The 16,909-nt window shown below is 32.5% G+C and overlaps 2 protein-coding genes across 2 annotated transcripts in view; both read right to left on the bottom strand.

Annotated features, from left to right (window-relative positions):
• The window catches only part of LOC105324376 (alpha-1,3-mannosyl-glycoprotein 4-beta-N-acetylglucosaminyltransferase C), a 139,142-nt gene that overhangs the window by 59,054 nt on the left and 63,179 nt on the right, over positions 1-16,909 (bottom strand). The gene's annotated exons all lie outside the window — the stretch shown is intronic.
• Positions 10,496-14,804, bottom strand: LOC105338276 (probable cytochrome P450 4d14). Its single transcript, XM_066073427.1, has 7 exons — positions 14,707-14,804; positions 14,166-14,271; positions 13,769-14,068; positions 12,264-12,382; positions 12,005-12,116; positions 11,529-11,593; positions 10,496-11,216 (listed from the first exon to the last, which is right to left on the bottom strand). The coding sequence occupies exons 1-7, from the start codon at positions 14,802-14,804 to the stop codon at positions 10,967-10,969; spliced, it is 1,050 nt and encodes a 349-aa protein (XP_065929499.1). The 3' UTR covers positions 10,496-10,966.

Here is a 16,909-nt window from a genome sequence, read left to right as displayed (position 1 = left end):
TATATTGTATGTTATAGACCTTTGAATATAGTGTTATTTTTCACTTTCAAAAAAGTAGGTCAATGACCTACTTTTTAAGTTATATGGCCATTGAATATATTTTGAAAAATCAAGAAAAATCCCGTAAAATTTTACACTACGATTGAGATTTTTTTAATTGCTAAAATATTACAAATAAAACAACACTTTAAAAAATAAAATACAGTTTATGAATGGTAACAGCACTAAATAGAAACAATGCATGAAGATTTCAGCAACAATTTTTTAAAATATTGCAGTCCGAATTTCCTCAATCAGTTTTCAAATCCCTACCCATTATTGATCCAATTTTACAAAAAATTGAATGATGATAATACAAAAACATCTATAGTTTTAAAATACTTATATTGACCTTATTCTGTTGGCATAAAATTTATATGAGGTCAATGATCAAAATTTTGAGATATGGTGTCTTTTATCTTTTTTAAGGATTTTTCAATATTCATGAAAGTCGTGCCATAAGATTATTTTAATGAATAAGTAAGGTAAAACCAACAGAAAATATGCAAAATTATATATACTAAAATATAAAGTCTTAACTTTCAATATTAGAGTACTACCAAAAATATTTTACCGGAAAACAAAATCTGCAAAATTTAGTTCGAATTTCCTCTGTGTGGCTAAAAGTCAATTATTGTTTTAGCTTAATTCCATAATATAGTAAAAATATTTAATGTTTTGTCAATAATAATTCATTTTATAAAAAGTTTTTCTGTTTAGAACAATTTTACTCATTATATTGAACTTAATAACAAATCCGAATTTGAGAACTCAAACCCTGAGTAAACAACACCCTTAAGGCCAGACTTACGTCCTTGACAACGAGCTTATGCACATGCACGTACAAATGATAAACAGTAGATAGATAGATAGATAGATAGATAGATAGATAGATAGATAGATAGATAGATAGATAGATAGATAGATAGATAGATAGATAGATAGATAGATACTGTTTATATAGATAGAACGATAGAAACTTGTCAATTGTATTTGCATGAGAGAGAGAGAGAGAGAGAGAGAGAGAGAGAGAGAGAGCCGCGAAGTATTAAGGCATATTGGTTTCATTTAATTCAGTACATTGTTGTTAAAAATTAATCCTGTTAAGTGACAAAATCACACAGCAAAACTTGCTGAAATGTTTTATTTGAAGGATATATTTGATGAAGCATATAGGATATGTTTAATTGAAATTATTAACTTGACAGAACTAATTTATTATCGATATCTACGGTGATTTCACCATGCTTCAAACACCCTTGGAATTTTTCTTTTGATCATGCGTCAATTATGGCCCGAGTATAAATATTTTTTTATTAAATTTTCTGGTTTTTTCTTGCTTAACCATTGAAAGAAAATCAGCGAATTTGTTTAAACATAGAAAATATAGCAAATTAATGCATGCAGTAATGAGCTATTTAACCATTGATCAGACAATATTAAGCAAGCATCGGACAACCATACAGTAGATATGAAAAATAACGAAATTTTCTTATTTCATGGAAAAAAACCCCCAAGATGTTCGGATAAATATATTTATTACTTTCATATTTAGATTTTTGTCAGTGTAAAATTGATGAATTCCAAGGCTAATTTTTTTTTACACATTTTGTTTCAGAAGTTAGGTTTTTTTTCGATTTATTTAAGTGAAAGGGTACATTTTTACTTGGTCCTTTCAAATGCCGAACATTCAAATTACCTTTGTGTAAAATGTGTGTAACCAAATTTTTAATGATGGCGTATTTTACGATGCCTATATTGCTATTTCTTTGACAATGTGATAGTTAAATTCGTTCATCAGTTCTAATTCAGGAATAAATTAAACAAACCATAAGTGCATGCACGTTTATTTAATTTGTAAATGTTTATCCAAAGTTATCCGATCCAAGGTAAAGATGTATGTGTCCGATATATGGTGAACTCAAGATAAACAACCCAAGTACACTTTTATGTGTATTTAGTATATTTAGTGAGGCTTCATATAAATTTTAAGTTAATATATAGTAGGTGTATGTAACCTACGAAATAAAATCTATTTAATCTGGAGTCAGTGTTTTGCATCGGTTGTATGATAAATACAATATCTAATATAAAAAAAAAATTAAGGACTTTGGACGACTCTAAAACACAGTTGGGGCTTTCATCATATGTATGTATTTACATTTAAACAATACTGAAAATACTTTTGTGATTAACCTTAGTTTAACTTCCTAAACATGACACCTTTTACTCACCAAAAATGAAATAAAAAAGAGGAAAAAATAAAAGTCAATAATTCACTTATAGAGTTTTTAATTTCAAAATATCGCGCTCACACATATTTTGCGTGGAAGTTGGGGGGGGGGGAGGGGATGAAATGCTTGACATGCAGATGCTACAAATTTCTTATACCAATACACCTTTGCACTACATGTGCATCGTGTGTGTATATTTTCTGCATTATTAATTGCCAAATCTACTAAAATATTTGAAACGTAAATCAAATTTTTGAATAAAAATAATCGAATGAAAACTATATATCGATTGTCTAAATATGTCGTTTTAACATGTAAACGGCAAGTGCAAATATAAAGAATGTGCATAAAACATGGTAAGAAAATTTCCATTCAAGAATTGGTACCACCTATCAAAACTCTCTATTTTTTTAAATTCATATGAAATTAATAAAATTTACATGATAAATTGTACAATTTAACATTACTATCATAACGGAAATTCTATAGAAATTGGTTAAAGTACATGCGTTAGATAGATAGCGTATGTTTATTTATGTTCATGGAGAAATGTGTTATTAAGTCCAGTGATGAGCCTGTCGACGCCGGGTCAGAAATCTAAATAAAACGCTTCTACTGACCACGGTGCGTCAGATCATTAGTATGCACTTGATCGCATTTAATTATTAGGAGGAGAATGTTGTAGCGCAGTGTCCGTGCGTATAAAATTGGGGTGCGGGAAACACGGCTCTCCAGTAGTCATCTGGAAGCTGTTTTTCTGCCTCCTCTTTTATACAGGTAAGATAAACTTTAACGCTTGCGCGCATTCTCATATGTAAATTTAATAGATTCAGAGGGTTCAACTAATATTTTATTTTCAGAGATTTTTGTAATAAATATTAATGTTGATAAATTTCATTGTAATTAATATTGATATTTATTGTTCAAATGTCATATTAAATTAATAAAAGAGTAGTCATCTGGAAGCTGTCTTCCTGCCTCCTCTTTTATACAGACTGGGACACGGGCTACTCCCCAGGTAGAGGAGGAGACATTCCGGAAACACCTTGACTAGGGCACCCGCCAAGTGTGGGGATGTTGGAACAAAGACCTCGAGGATCTAAATAAATTAAATGTTATAACAGTCCATATCACCCCAAGTCGACTTTCATGAAAATAGACTGAAAGCATTATGATATAGAAATGGATGTTATGATATTACGGTCAGCACTGATATTCTCAGCAACAGAATTAGCAATCATTTTATGTTTACGCCAAAAGTTACGACTACCCTTGGCTAGGCGTAGATTTTTGGCTTAACTTAAGGCGGGCGCAAAGTTACGCCTTTTAGTGAAACGGACCTTAGTCCAAATAATTGACTTAAGTCCGGACTTAGGCCAGGCGTAAGGTTACGCCGGGCGTACGCCTTTTAGTGAAACGGGTCCCAGCGGTCTATCTAAAATATCCCATGAAAAAGGAAACGGCTACTCATAAAAACAGGAGCCGGAAATATTTCAGCACCCAAGAACCCTCCTTCCCTGACAGGTATTGACGTTCTGTAGGGACGGGAAATTTAACAGCAAAACAAGGCAAAAGAGACCCTGATAAAAAAAACAAAAAGAAAAACATATTATCGAAAAACTATTCAAACACCTATGGTTAAAACGCACAAAAATGGGTTGTTTAAATATATATTTTTATATAATTTGCCTTGGAACACCAATGACAAAATTTTTTTGTACAAGCATATATCTCATCAAATTCATTGTTTTTAAAAGAGAACTTGTTAAGGAGCGTAGCAGAAATTAAAATATGAATGTTGTTTTGAAAATTAACGGTGATTATTTGAATAAACATCAATATTATTGAAGATATTGTAGGTTAAAGACATTGGAAAAATTTAATGACAACATAAATTCACTGAAATCTCATAACAAATAATATTTTTCATACTTTAAGCAGTAAAATTGTCAATTTATTTGTTCAACAATAAAGGTTTAGGTTTCTAAAATCCAATGGTACTATATATATTCCCCAGAACATTATTTTTCCCCCTTTAAATTGACACTGACGCAAAAGACTGCATATTTTGATAATGACCCATATAAAGTTTCCCTGAAAAAATGATGTACACGTAAAACATGCACGTTTCACCATAACCGCAGGGGTTAGGGGTTGCTTAACCCCCCCTCCCCCCCCCCCCCCCAACACACACACACACACACACACACACACACACACACACACACACACACACACACACACACACACACACACACACACACACACACAATCCTACCCTCTTTATTTTCAAAACAGACTTTTTTTCATCTAAAAATTAAAAAAAAAACCCTGAATAGACTTATCTGGGAGTGTTAAAAATTATTTTATAAGTGGAATTTGACATAAGGAAGAATATTTAAAGGAATACAAAGAACTATACCCGCATTCATTGTGTATCATTTTACATGCGATTAAGTGTTGACATTTAGGCTGCATGGTCATAGCCATATTTTGACTTTATTTACTTTCCTATGAAAAAAGAGCTTTATATATAGGTGAAGGGAAATACCCAAATCATACAACTTAAATATAAGGATTTTTTTTCTTTTACTAAAATAAGATTATGCCCAAGTATATCATTTGTTCAAGTTTTGGTCAGGTCTGATGGTTTATATGTTGACCACACAGCCGTCTTGATACAATTGTATACAGTTGTATTGTACAATTTTCATTTGTATTCTATGATATCTATTTATATTGTATAATTTTTATTTGTATTCTATAATTTTCTATTTGTATTGTATAATTTCCCGTTTGTATTCTATAATTAGTTAGAATTATAGAATACAAATGGAAAATTATAAAATACAAATAAACAATTATACAATACAAATAAACAATTATACAATACAAATGGAAAATCATACAATACAAATGAATATTTATACAATACAAATGGAAAAGATCGAATTTTGCAACGTTTGACATGCCATAGCCTAGCGTTTGTGCAGGATTTCATATATATATATATATATATATATATATATATATATATATATATATATATATATATATATATATATATAGCGTTTGTGCAGGATTCAACAGATGTAGATATGAGGCACGGGAGATAACTTTAATCAATTAACGCCGTTACTGTCCTGTGGCACACGCCATGTTTTTTAGAGTGGGTAGATAGATTTGAGCACGGTATGTACTCATCTTTTAATTTCTCAGCCAACTTCTATCGTACATCGGTAGTTGTTTATGAAGTTGTTTTGAATATATATTTAGCATTATATGTAACATACTTGTAACTGGCTGAATATTCTTTCGCTTTCGATACTATATATCTATTGTTATACTTTCATGTTAAATACTGAAATCTGATTGGTTTAGACGCAGTTGATAATCCGTTTTATTACCTAATCAAAGGAATTTTGTTGTTTTATTACAGATTAAATATTTTCGTCTATTTGGATGTGCATTCAGGTTTGAAATGATCTATTGAACTGCCAGTCAATAGACTGCGATCTGTTGGACCGCCGGTCAATAAATTGCGATCTATTAGACTGGCAACGTATTTTAGAAAAAGTTTAATTGCTACAAGATTAAAGATAACTTTACTGACACCCCTCGAGAACCATTGTCAACCTCCGCTTCGTGTCGGTTGACAAAAGTTTCCTCGGGGTGTCAATTTCAACTGTTACCCTCCCAAACAGGCACCATTTATATATTATACACAGGGATTTGACTCAACAAAAAAGGGGATGGAATAGTTTATGCCTACTGCGCACTCTTTTATTGTGATATCATTGATATACTGTGAAAGTGTGTTTGCTTTAGCTTAGCAATATTTTTTATGCAACAAAGACATAGAGGGTACCTCGGTCGCATAATAAAATTAAAAGAACAACAATACAAGGCTACTTATTTTGTTTTTTAAATAAATATCTTTGTTTACAATATTGACATACATGTAAAAAAAAACTGTAGTCTTAAGCTTCATATTTTTGGGAATCAAAAGTAGCTATGGCGGTGATAGATACATGTATAAATTGACCGAAGGTATTAACATCTAATTGTAAAAATGAATCTTATTGGTTGAAGAGCTTCAAAAGTAGCTATGGCGGGGAGATATAAATTGATTGGAGATATGAATTCGGAACATGGTAATTTCACCGCCGCAAGCCTGATGAAATATTCAGCAGAAAATATAACACTAAAAGATTTTTTACTTACAAGGAGCACACAGAAAGGATTATTTGATATTAAAAAGTAAGTTTAACATTTACTCAATTAGAAGACAAGTAACTGTTTGGTAAAAACCCATCTGTATGTCGTGATATATCATATATCATATATCATCGGTTGAAAAAGCTAACAGTATTGTAACAAAAATGGTATCACTTTATGTTTATGAATGTAATTTGACGACGTTTCAACCCCTTATTTTGAAGGTGGCCTATGATCTTTTTTAAGCTATCACATAGAATTTAGATATAAGAAAAAAAAGTTTCCATATTTTATATAGAGATCATGAAATAAACCTAAATGGTTTTCTTCGACAGGGCAACATAGATGAGTAAACAACTAGAATCATGCAGCTAGAGGACTTTGATTAAGAACTCACAGACCATTGTGTTTGCTACACATACACGGATAACCGTAATGGATACAGCAATAGTGTCACGACCACAGGTAATTCTTAATAAACATTATATCTATAATCTTTATTATGAATGAATCCTTGATAAGAACTTCCAATGTAAGGATCGAGCATGTAAGTTTTCTACCAGAAATATATCTTGACCTGAGGTATTCTCCTATATGGAGAAGTTGTATAAAAAGAAATTCCCAAACTGCGTTGGATAGTATTTAAGGTTTTGAAGCGCGTCTTTAAAATCTCCACACGATGTATTTCTTACCGTTATTCGGTCCAGCGCCACATACTACAATGTAGTATAACGTTATACGACATAATATTGGTGTCGTCTTCTGAGCACTTGTATCCCGATTACCTTCATGATCTGAGTCTACCAATTAGTTATGCAGTAAACTTTATCAGCAGACAATCTTTGCCCGTTTCTGTACCTTCACTACTCTCATTGGCAGCTTCAAATCTTTGATGCAGGTAGAGAAAGTGGTCTTCACATGACAGAGTTCGTGTATAAGCCCGGTCCACAGGATGCCGTAGGGATAAAACGGCTTCAATGTCCATGATTCCAAGGAAGTTCCTACCGTCCACATTAAGGGTCAGCCATTTTCACCCGGAAACACTGTCCTCATCGGACTCAACTTAAAAGAGGTTTGGGTGATGGATCATATCAACACATAAGAAAAATCTTAATTTCTAGTCAAAAGCTAAAATCTGATCTTTTCTTTTATTAATTCTTTATCTACGCGTTTATATTGCAGTATCAGTGTCTCAATATTATCCTTCTAGAAAATGTTTTAAATAGTGAATTTTTATTCCATTCTATACAAAGGTAGTGATGCTTTCAAACCCACAAGGGAATTGTGAGGACAAGAAGAAACTGTATTACATTGACACCTACACCCGGGGAAACTGTCGGATGAATTGTTTGGGGATAAGATCCAATTAAGTCTGTAGTATCGTGCAGCCTGTATGCCACATAAAAATAGTAAACGTATTTTATACTGTGGATCTAAATTCATGTATCAATGTGTATTAACTGCAAGTTACTTAATAACTGAAGTACCTTCTTGAAAAACTATTATAATAAGAATGTACTGTTCATTCAAAGTTTTGTTTACATTTTTGCTGGTTTTCTATTTTTATAAATTAAAGTTAGGATCTTTTACATGCAACTAACATTCTACTTTCAATTGCATATGTTGCACACAATACTTTTCCCGTTAAATATACATTTTAGTTATTGAAGTGACACGAATGTAAAATAATTTCTAAACTCTAAATAAAATTGAAATGAATCTTTAAGATGCAAATCAAGTGAATTAAAATGTACCTTATCAACGAATTTCTTGTATTTATTTTCAATAACATGTGTGAATTTTCGGTAAGTTGTTTATTTCAAGGTGACCCACATGTTTGTTACCTGGAACGCTACAATGAATGTCCAAAGTCACTACTGGTTATGCTATAATCAAATGAGAAATTTATAACAATTACGTAATTTTGAGTAGGGTTAAAGAAATTCTTAGCGATGTGTTGTTCTTTAACTATAGTATCCTTTCCAATGCAGTTTTACAAAATGTGCAACCGCCCTGTTTCATATTACAGGCAAGTGTTCGAAACGGATTTGTCATGGTTCAGAGCAAGATTACAGACAAGGAAAAATCTTGTTTCCAAGAGTCATCGCAAAGTTAGAGGAAGATTTAATGCTGGCTAAGGAAGCAATCTCAAGGTTTGACGATTCAAAGTTATCTTTAATAAAAATGTCTACAGCAGGCTGGAGAATGGCACTGAGAACATATCTCCTCTTCATGAACGATTGGTACAAGTATCAGATTACCTCTCAAGATGGACGCTATCCTTATACAAAGAGACGAGAGAACATTACAGCTTTAAGGAGCACCTCTATAGATTTCAGATTCACATACATGCGAACAACTTCATGAAAGCTCGAGATGAAATAAAAGACGCGCATATACATGTTTTAACTTACGCATACACTGAATACACCCTGCTTGTAGAAAAATCTATTCGAGCAATCCCTGACGCAAATATCAAAGTCAACTCCTCACAACTTTTCCTTTTTCAATCCATGAAGGACAGGATAGACAGCAGAATTGAAATAATTGAAAGTCATGGAGAATTACACGACTCTGAAAACTGTGTACAGTCGAGGGGAAAACTCCTCAAGAACAAGTTCATGGCAACCCCACGTACTCGTAACGGAATTGTCACACTTTCATTGCTTTAAACATGACACGTGACTGCCGGATATTTAAACAAAAAATGCTTTCTTTGGTGATTCATTTGGGATATGAAGGTGGCGACATTGGAAAAAAAATACATTATACAAATACAGTATTTTTTTCTGCAATGACCGCTACCTTTATAACCCGCATGAATCATCAAAGAAAGCATTTTATTGTTTTTATTTACATCTTTCTTTTAACTAATTAATAAATTGATTATAAAAAGTAAGAAAAATTCACTAATCTACTGTTAATGTACATAAGTGCGTTAGGTAAAAGAAACAGCCAAATCGTCTCCTGTGAGACTTTGAGTCTGACATCATCATGATTATTTCGTGCAGTCCGTGATTTTTCTAAGGTAGCTGTAGGTTTCGACCAATCGATAAACAGGGCGTGTCGATTTCAGTCCTGTCACTTTCTTCCGCTACATAGATTTCGACCAGTCGAGAAACGGAGCAGGTAGATATAAGCCTTGCTGTTTCTATAGAGCTATGAATTAACTACAAGTTTCTGTAAGAAATAGAGGGAATCATACTCCATATATGTAAATATATCTCTATGTCCTTCTGGTGAGAATTAAATTTCGGTATTATGGCCGACGCTTTCTTACGGGACATACATGTAGCAATATATCAGGCAGTCAAGTGCCATGTTTAAACCAATGAAAGTGTGCCATTTCAGTCCAAGGAATAACAAGTAATAGTATATAGTGCATGTACATACATTCTCAGACTTACTGGTCACTGATCAAATTGAATGATGTAAATAAAAGAAATTCGAAAAAAATAACTAATGTTATTTATAATCGATACCATACAATTCAATTCCACAATACACAATATGTAAATAAAAAAAATCAGTAGTGTGATCATAACTCTCTTTATTTAAGCTACATATTCAAAAATCTTCTGCAATTCTACATGTGTGTTCAGACTTTGAGCCCACAAAACAGCATCTTTCTGAACTACTAATGGCTCCAATCTGCTTCCTAATGAATATTAACAATTGCAGCCACCTCATTCTTCTGAAGACTCCCTCTACATATTTCATTCATTTGAAATATTTCCCCCGACTCCTGCTGGTGCTTTTTAAACAGACATCAACGATTCTTGGAAGTTGCATCAAGGATGGCCACATTGTGCACCAAATTTTCACATCAATTTTTCTTCAATGAAAGGACCAGGTCCTTTATTTAAGCAACCTTTAATGCCCTTTAGCCAAGGGTTTTTTTTTTTGGGGGGGGGGGGGGTAAGCTCTGATGATATTGCGAACGAAAAAAATTTAAGCACTCGATTACCTACAAAACAAACTAAAAAACTAAACAACGCAATCAGAAACTCTTCTGACACCTTACAACTTTTATATGTATATATTTTATACGTGTATACATAATGTAAAGAGGTTTTGAAAAACAACTATCAACCTTCTTGCAGAACTTATCTAACACATACACAGAAGCAAGCACATAAAATATTTGACATAAAGTGAGTCAAGCAACATATGTGGTGTATTTATACCCAATTATTTAAATATCAAATATATTAACTTTGTTTTCTACTAATGAACTACCTACATAATGTTTTCATAGTTCGAAGAAATTTTTCTGTTTTTGAACTTTTTCCTTATCATTACAAAAAGCTGTGCTACACCAACGAACATGAAACATGTTCAGAGAAGCCAGAATTTAGAACATTATTGAAAAATTTCTGATTTTCACCACCACAACATATATGAAAGCATTATAACAGTTTATCAAACTACAGTTTCCAATGGCACAACAATTTCTACACATATCATAATAAATTTTATCTTTTCTGCAACGTGATCCAAACTTCTTCAGTTGGGTGAGTCACGAAGCCAAAAGTTGGGGTCACAACTTGACCTTCCACCATTTTGATCTTGAACTTTCTAAGAATAGAAAATAGTGTTATTGTAGCTTCAACATAGGCAAAGATGTCGGCAGGGCACTTTCTCTTGCCAGCAAATCCAAAGCGCTGGAAAGAGTAGGATGGTCTCGATTTGGAATTTTCTGCACTTAATCGATCAGGGTCAAACCTGTTAAAAATTACCATGAATATAAATTAAAACTATATCATGTTTGTAAGCATTATTAAGCAAGAGTTGACAGCAGTCAAATTAAACTCAAACATTAGGCCAATGGGCAACATTGTTCAACTGAGCAACAATGGCCATAACTTTGATTAAAACGGCTTCATGTGTCCACTTAAGTAAGGACAATTTTAAATTAACCTTAGTAAACTACATGTATTTAATATTTTCTTGTTTATTTCTTAAAAACCTCTGTAACTTTTGCGTAAAGTATGCTAGAGAGGGAGAAACATTGATGATAAAGGATTAACTACATACTTGTTTGGGAGTGGGAAGTATTTCTCGTTCTGTAGACTAAGACCAAGAGCATGGATGACCGGTGTCTGGAAAATTAACACCGACAAAAGATCAGACCAAAAAATTCTGATAAACATACCAATGAACAAACTATACAGTAAAACACAGTTACAGCAAACATGCTTATAACAAATCTTAAAATAGTACCGTATTATGAATTTATAGTACATGATTGTATTATTACAGTGATAATGAATCCCTCTTATTATCTGCTGTTAATATCGTGTTTTACTGTACATTAAAAAATTTAATCATGAATATTGCTTTAATAAGCACGTCTACTAGGATTAAAAGCAGAAAAATCAAATTCATATTTGCAAAGGGGAAAACTCAATTTTGCTATTTTAATATTATAAAACAAATCAATGTAGCAGCATTTTAGCTATATGGTACCAATACATTTATCTAATGGGTTTTTTGGCCTTGGGCTGTCTTACATTTTTGGGAATTTTATGTCCTCCAAGTTCGGAGTCGAAATCCTGATACCTGGCTGTCCATGGAGCTATTACAGCACACCTGAGACTTTCGTCTATCACCTGTTGTAAATACCTGTGCACAACAAACATGAATTTTCATCAGAATTTGATAAGAAGTGTAGCAATATAATACAATACAATAACAATAAAAAATATCATTATTGAATTCGTATAACTTTTTCAAAGAATGTTACAATAAGGCATTACAGAATTTACTCACACTAAATCTTTTAGTGAGCTAGGTTCAACGTCATTTCCACCTAGTACTTTTTTAATTTCTTTGTATACTTTATCCTGTACATTTATCTTTTTAGTAGCAGGGAATGGTGTCACTATGATCTATGAATCCAACTGTAGTACAATATTATTTACTTGATGTATTTTAAGATATTTTCATATTATTTTCCTTGTAACACCAATGACAAGATTTTTTTGTACAAGCATATATCTCATCAAATTCATTGTTTTTAAAGTTCTCCGATCCTCAGGTACCAAAAATTGAAAGTTAAATTTTAAAGCAAATGACATTTTACAGTCTCATACTAATGATTATAATAATAAATGAAGCACTTACATGTATTGTTTCCATGCGTTTTTCAAAGATAATGCATCATCATCCGTATAGATTTATATAAGGGAAAAGAAGTGACTTCAAGGTTTTGCTAATTTGTATTCAGTAGAGCATGATAACACTTAACTGCTGCACATAAAAACATTCAGTAGATATGTAAATGTAAAATAAATAAAAATGTGCTGTATCAAGCATTATAATAATGGAAATAAAAGAAAATATCTTTACATCATGTATGAGAAAGAGTTTTCTTTCAAAAAGTCAACAACAGATGTAATAATGTTAATGCGCTTTCTTACTCTTGGTTTTCCTTGAAAACACTCACTCAGTACACTTTGTACACCATCAAAGCCTCCTCCTCTTTATGCTAACTGCAGATGATGCATTGAAAGGCCAAAGAGAGATATCCTTTCACCATGCTCTCAGACACTGTTTTGTTCGTTAGCAAGGGCATCAAAGTTTGCTAGTTACATTTAGAGTCTTCAATCTGGAGTACAACTTGCATCATATAATCCATACTGAAAGTATAGTTCCAATAATAGGAATCTGCACTGTGATGTTCGACAAGTTTCTGTAGATATGTACAGTCTTCATGTGCATCATGTGCCACATATGTACAGTCTAGAATTTCTAGCTCAAGGGTCTCCAGAGTTGAATTTGTGGTATTACAAGATGCAAGATTCTTCAACATAGGCAGAGTATCACAATAATGCAGTCTTGCAATGGTATATTAGAGCATTTCCTCATTGCTCTGCATTGAACAACATTATCGAATTTTCTGCAGTTATGAGCAAATAGTATTGGTTTATTGATACCCGGTGTATTATTTAGCCATTCATGAAATGATGTCAAGCACTTCTGTATGGAAACTGCTTGGACGGGAACACCGTTTTTATATAAAGTTGAACCGTCACATGTAAGTCCTGGTATCCTTGAAGCCGTCTCCTGTATGACAACTGATGGTAATACATACTGGCAGAAAGAAGAATCTCCACACCTTGCCGCTATTTGTGTTATTTCACATGATGCATCTGAAATAAAAGAAAAGATGACGTGTTTGTAAGAAAATTTCATTTTTTCATGTATTTATCAGGATAGTTTCAATTTTACACACTGATCTAAACCAGTTGTCTCAAGATCAAAGTAGTCTCTACTGTATTCATCAGGACGCAATGGAACTTGGTGAAGTTGTTCTGGAGGGGAGGTATAGTCTCGAGTTTGTCATTAGGGATGCTACCAGTCTGTGAAAGAACTGCACTCTCATAAGTTACACCCTCTCTTATTTCAGATGAAGTTGTTGCAGACGATGACTTTTTCTTCAATTCTACTGTTCTCTTTTTGAATTCCTTTGCAGATATCTGGTCCAAATTCAATTTCCTTTTCTTCGTTCTTCTTTCAGTATCTTTAACAGTGCATGATCCAGGAGACAAAGCTAGCTTTTCATGTACATGTATCTGTAATAATAAAACATATAAATTGAATATTAGATTCCTATTTTTCAATCAATTGTGTCAAAGACAATAAATGGTATAACCTTTTGTATGAATTTACTTGAAGAACATTTGGAGCTCCGATATTCTTCTTGCACACTGCTGCGGCAACTATAACACTGTAGGTACTCTCAGATCCAGAGTAGAAATTGTTTTTTGGGTTTCTCCTGGAAACAACATGATTGAAGTTTTCAATATGTTGAGTGCTTTCAAGTAAAGAAAATTTCTCTGACTGATTAGCAAACGACGTAAAGAGTTGCTGAAGATCTTGAAACAGATTAGAGTCTGTGAGATATTTCCCATAGGGTAGATATTTCGGTGTGTACGTTTCCTCGTTTTGTGGATATCTACACCATTTGATTTGACATGAAGAATGATTGCCATACAGGTGGTGTGGAATTGCTAGTAGATTCTCTTTAAGAGACACAGGATCTTCCTTGTTAGATGACACAGCATACGCAAAACATTTCTTTTTGTGACTTATAGTTTTCGCACTCAGTATCCTCTTATATTTCTCTTTTTGTAAGGCATACAGATTATTTGTAAAGTTCTTGAATGTATGGTTCTTGTCGCTACATTTCTGTATGTCAGCATTTGCTTACAATCTCACTTTATGTATGGTACTGGTATCATCATCAATCACTAAAGTTTTCACCTTGTGTCCTTTGTTTTCAATACTTTTGAGGATTTTTACGGCCATAGATGGTTCCATTGATTTTGAGCTTCCTTCCCAATTCTTTCTGCAGTCATATTTTTTTTTCAGGTTTGTGGAGCTCAGCACTCTTACATATTCTGCATGTCTTTGCCATTACGTCATAGCCTACCACCTTTCGAGTTTTGCATCCAATCATTGATCCGTGACCTGAAAAAATGTGGATAAACCTTTTTTTTATTCATTAAGTCATGTATGTCACTCTGTATATTACTTTACATCAGTAATAATTTCATGTTCTATGCATGTCTTCAAAGTGAAAATTGATTTATTTCATAGAGCATTATCACATTTTGGGGTTTTGCAAATATAAAAAAAAAATTTACCCACTACATACTGTAGTTTTATTTCATATTCATTTACACATAAAAAAAAATCCTCTACCTCTAATTTGCCAACCAGCATCGTTAGACAGTACCAAGCCAGTATTACTAAAAAAAGTGGAATATTTTGAATTATAAAGCATGGAAATCACACATGTATACTTATGAAGAAAAGTTCAAGCCTGTGTAAAATTTCTTTGAAAAAATCTATAACTGAAAACTTTCACTGATACTGTGATGAATGAAAATATCAAATTTTACCTTGATTCGTAAGCTTCCTCCTCCAATGCATCACTGCATGTGGTCTGGGCAAGTGACTCAAATACAGGAGCACATTCTCTCTCTCTTTCAAATTACTGTGAGCCAGGCAATGGATGATTATTGTAGAAAACATCTTTGTAATAACAGCTTCTCCAACTCCTGCATAGGCTAAAGCTACAATAAACATTATATATTTAGGAAATCTTTACAAATTTATTATCATTATTATGGCTGTTAGTATTATGGTGAATCTAATTTCTTGTAAATGAAAAGTTGACAGTCTCCCTCCATGTTCGATTGTTTACTAGTAACATGTTCTCTTTTTTTGACAAAAGATTTCCGAAAAATATAAATGCCAGACTTCATGGTACGAATAAAAAATATTTCGGGATATGGGAACGAGTTATCTCGCTTTGCTGAGAATCGGAGGTCGTTAATATTCGATAATTTTTAGTGTGATCTTCTTTACACAAAAATAAAAAAACGTTTACCTTTACATTAAATTTTAACTCTTTACTATACTTTTGGATATCAAACACACAAAATATCTACTCATAAAGATTAAGATAAAAGATTAAAAATTACCCATAAGATCTATCTTATTTTTTAAGCTATATACTATATTTGGTCGAGTAAAATTTCATTTTTGCAAGATTCAAATTTCTAATAGTTTCCTTAATCTTTGTATTGACCTCAATAGTTTCCTTAATCTTTGTATTGACCTCTTTTAGTAAAGGAAATTATTATAGTCTAATAGTGGCAACAATCTTATAGTCCTCTTAAATTTACTCCAATTGAATCTGGGTTTTTATTCTATTTTCATATAGAGCCCTTACATTTTCAAGTTTCAGCTGTCTTTCTGTCCCTCAGAGAACAGCTGTGCTAACTTTAGAATCCATAAAGTAAGTTGTCAAGCAATATGCACTTTTGGTATCTTCCTTATAACCAGGCAATATGCACTTTTGGTATGCCAATATCTTCCTTATAATCAGGCATGATATATACCATGTGTTGTGTCAGCAATTTACTTTTTTCTCTAGAAAAAAAAATAAATTTATGACAAAAAACATTGGTGGACAAATATTAGCTTGTTTTCGTCTATCTTGAATTTATATGAATGATTGATTAATTCCTGTTTATAGCTTGATCAATATGAATGAGAGCGTTAACATTGCTTTAAATTTGGTTCTTAGTATATAAAAAAAATAAAGATAAATCAATGGTTCAATTACATGCATCATTTTTTAAAGAAAAAATGAAGTTTGCTTTTTTTACTCTTTTGGCATTGATTAAATTCATGAAAAATTTTGATAATGAAAAATTTTAAAATTTCGTTTGATTTATTGCTTCCTGGTCCTATGATTTAATAGCTCTACTCATATCGCTTGACTTTTTAATTGAGCATGACTAACAATGTGTTTAAGTCGAAATCGGACCATGCTGCTTTAAAGATATAGGAAGACATATTACGAAAGAAAAGACGAGCTAGTATGGAGAACTTCCAGATTA

The sequence above is a fragment of the Magallana gigas genome, chromosome 10 (assembly GCF_963853765.1).
Source record: "Magallana gigas chromosome 10, xbMagGiga1.1, whole genome shotgun sequence".
NCBI lineage: Eukaryota > Metazoa > Mollusca > Bivalvia > Ostreida > Ostreidae > Magallana > Magallana gigas.
The sequence above is the reverse complement of the archived record's forward strand: the minus strand, read 5'-3'. Positions and strand labels throughout refer to the sequence as shown.